The sequence below is a fragment of the Syzygium oleosum genome, unplaced genomic scaffold (assembly GCF_021117445.2).
Source record: "Syzygium oleosum isolate NSW1041296 unplaced genomic scaffold, Sole_v2.1 Sole_v2.01, whole genome shotgun sequence".
In the NCBI taxonomy this organism is placed as follows: domain Eukaryota; kingdom Viridiplantae; phylum Streptophyta; class Magnoliopsida; order Myrtales; family Myrtaceae; genus Syzygium; species Syzygium oleosum.
This window is the reverse complement of record NW_026607485.1, coordinates 9,165,094-9,168,147: the sequence shown is the minus strand read 5'-3', so window position 1 is coordinate 9,168,147 and position 3,054 is coordinate 9,165,094. Positions and strand designations below refer to the sequence as shown.

Sequence of the window (3,054 nt, the reverse complement as noted above, 5' to 3'; positions counted from 1 at the left end):
GAAGAAAAGAAGCAAAAAAATCGAGGGGCTCGGTTGATTCTCATTTCGACCGTGCAAGATTTTCCGCGAGCATGAAAGATTGAAGAGAGATGAGGGAGGACAAGAAGAAGACGATGATGGCGACGCGCTCCGCCGGAAGATTCTCCGGCGCCCCTTTTCGACGAAATTACAAATGAGAAAAAATAAAAGGGATGACGGGACATTATATTATTATCTATTTTTCATTTTCGCTCTCGTTTTCATTTTTTTTTTTTACCTTCGATTTATAAAGGATGGAAAAAAGAGAGGAAATTACTCGAATTTATATAGAGATATATTGCTCTATTCGACACATATTTATATTTTCCATTTTCCAGGTCCATATATATATATTGTAGAGATATACTTCTTCTTCTTTTTTTTAAGCCGGAGAAAATTGGGCGGAAAAAGGGCAAAACAAAAAAAAAAAGGATATTTCCAAAATTGGTTTAGGGTTTCTCCTTGAGGAGGGAAGCCAGCCCGGTGACCACCTTGGCCCCTCCTCCCATCTCGGCGCTCTTCGGCCTCACCGCCGGCGGCCGCCACTCTCCCGCCCCGGCGCCTCCGGCCGACGGCTCCGGTTCCTCTTCCGGCGACGACGGCGGCGGCGGCGGCGGCACGGATTCGTCCACGCCGAATATCAGCTCGAACTCGCCGCACTCGCCCTCGATCGCGCTCTCCTTCTCGCCTCCGGCCGCCTTCTCCGGATCGGGATCGGCGGCGGCGGGGTCGTCGGCGGCGTCGGCCTTGGAGGCTCTCGTGTAGGGGCTCAGCCACCTGGCCCGCATGTACTCGGCCTTCCGCCACGGGGCGACGTGCATGCCTTTCTTCCTCAGGCTCTGCCTCGCCGCCTCCGACACGATCGCGACGATCTGGCCGAGGCGCTCCGCCTTGCCGACGAAGATGTACGGCAGCGACTGGAGGATCGCCTTGTAGGTCCCGGTCGATCGGGCGATCTCGAACTCCGATCTGAAGTCGGTGTCGATCAGCAGCCTCTCGCCTTCAACGATCACGTCGATGTACTCGTACTCGCCTGCAACGGAGCTTCCACTTTTCACAAACGAGTTCGATTTTGGGGGAAGAAGAAGGGAAGTTCTCAGATCGGATGGGTTCTAGGGAGAGAGAGAAAAAGTACCGGCGGGGAAGGCGGAGGTCTTATCCCATTTGGATTTGCAGATGGAGGAATCGTAGCCGAGGGATGACAAATTCTCGACGACGATCTTCCTCAGATCGTCCTTGCGCTTCAGGTTCTTGTTCTTCTCCACGATCTTCGCAGTGTCCGCCAGGAGGTTTCTCTCTGAAACGCTGGTGCACGGAATCAATCCCTGCGTCGAAGAACCGAATCGGAGCGAACCATTAGAACATCATCTCCGTTCGTTGAGCTCGAAAATTCGGAAATTTCATACGATACGGGAGTGAAGAACGATGAGTCAGAAGCAACATTTTTTTACCTTGAGAGCATCCGAGGCGTCGGCCGACGATCCGTTGGCCCCCGACTCGGCGAAGCCGTCGAAGATGTCGAATTCGTCGTCGGAGCTGTCGTTGTTGTTGCCGTTGAAGCAATTGCAGCGGTTGCGGCCGCACTTGGCCACCGATTGCTTCTCGTTGCTCTCCTCGATGAAGTTCTGCACCATCTTCGCCAGGCAAACCGAGCTCGGCTCGAACTCGGCCGCTCCTCCTCCTCCGCCCCCGCCTCCTCCTCCTCCGTCCTTGCCGTACTGGGGAAGAGGAGGAGGAGGAGGAGCTTCGCCGCCGGCCGCCTTCTCCGACGACGAAATCCTCAGGACGCCCGGGAACTGCCGGTCGAACAGCCTCCGGAGGCGCGACTTCAGGACCGGCTTCCCGGCATCGGCCCGGGCAGGCTCGCGGTGGTGGTGGAGGACCCGAGGATCGATGTCGATCGGTTGGATCTTCGGCGGCATGGCTCCGGCGGCCGATGCCTCTTCAACAGTGCACAAGCTTCCAAAAAATTCAGTCCCCCCACTACTCCCTTCGTCAACAACAGTCCACCATTTTCACAGAGCTCCGGTCCTTTGCATGTTACAGACAAATCCGCCTCTCCAACTCCCAAAAAAACTTATTCACACAAATTCGAGAGAGAAGAACAGAACAACCCACAAACAAAAAAATCGCAGAGTCGCTCAGGAACTCCCAAAACCGGCGTCCCTCGAGAAGAAATTCCCGCACATTCCACAGGAACAGAATCGGGGCGCGCACGACGACGACGACGACCTCGGCGGCGGTCCGGCCACAGGAACGCTCGAATAAATCCGGCCAAATTAGGCCCGATCGGCAGCTAATTGCTTACCTTCAACCTCAATCGGAGAATGAATTCCCACTCCGAAGGGTCGAATAACTTGCAAGCGAGAGCGAGCGAGGTTGCTTTGGCTTAGCACAGGGGCTTTTCGTGGAAGACGTGGCGGGGGTGATCGGAGATACGGACATTCCGTGTGGAAGGAGACGAGGAGGAGGAGATCGTCGGAGCTTCCATCCGCCGGAGACCGATCGTCGGCCGGCTAGAGTACGAGGCAGTGGTTTCACAGAAGTTCTTTTTTTTTTTTTTTTTCGGTGGGTGGATTTCTCTTAAATTTTTTTTTTTTTTCGGATTTTATCTTTCCAGCTTCTGCGAGACTAGCGATTTCTGGACGGGGCGAGTACGTCTCATATATATAGGAAGGAAAGCTTGCTGACTGGGACTGAGGAGTGCCACGTCAGATCATACATGATCAAGGAAAGAGCTCGGATCGGCTGGGAGCGGCCGCACGGGAGTAATCGTAGAATCAACATACGTTTCCTCGTATTCGTCAAGTCAAGGATTTTCCTTCTTGACCGGTAAGAAAGTAAAAAAAAAAAAAAAAATCTCCGTGAAGGAAAAAAAAAAATCAAATAGCTACGACTGATTTGTTTCGCGAAAAATAAATAATTTTAAAAATGCTTTTACAAAAATGATCGCTTATATCGTTTGAAATGATTCATCAATAAAAAATATTTTAAGGATTCATTTTTGCGAACGAAATAATAATATTTTCCAAATCA

General features: G+C 52.1%; 1 protein-coding gene across 2 annotated transcripts; it reads right to left on the bottom strand.

The window, feature by feature from the left end:
* Nucleotides 1-282: 282 nt before the first annotated feature.
* LOC115677708 (uncharacterized) lies at nt 283-2,642 on the bottom strand. Of its 2 annotated transcripts, XM_056318932.1 has the most exons (4): nt 1,470-2,642; nt 1,154-1,343; nt 639-1,051; nt 283-563 (listed from the first exon to the last, which is right to left on the bottom strand). In XM_056318932.1, the coding sequence occupies exons 1-4, from the start codon at nt 1,938-1,940 to the stop codon at nt 468-470; spliced, it is 1,170 nt and encodes a 389-aa protein (XP_056174907.1). In that variant the 5' UTR covers nt 1,941-2,642; the 3' UTR covers nt 283-467. The 2 variants fall into 2 exon arrangements, with proteins under 2 accessions (XP_056174907.1, XP_030456782.1); XM_030600922.2 differs by having other exon boundaries at nt 283-1,051.
* Between the last annotated feature and the right edge of the window lie 412 nt (nt 2,643-3,054).

Excerpts from the sequence above, each read along its gene's own strand:
- LOC115677708 (XM_030600922.2), bottom strand. The coding sequence starts at position 1,940 with ATGCCGCCGAAGATCCAACCGATCGACATCGATCCTCGGGTCCTCCAC. Across the intron at positions 1,344-1,469 it reads ACGCCTCGGATGCTCTCAAG|GGATTGATTCCGTGCACCAG; the intron begins GTAAAAAAATGT and ends TCTTCGACGCAG. Across the intron at positions 1,052-1,153 it reads GACCTCCGCCTTCCCCGCCG|GCGAGTACGAGTACATCGAC; the intron begins GTACTTTTTCTC and ends GCTCCGTTGCAG.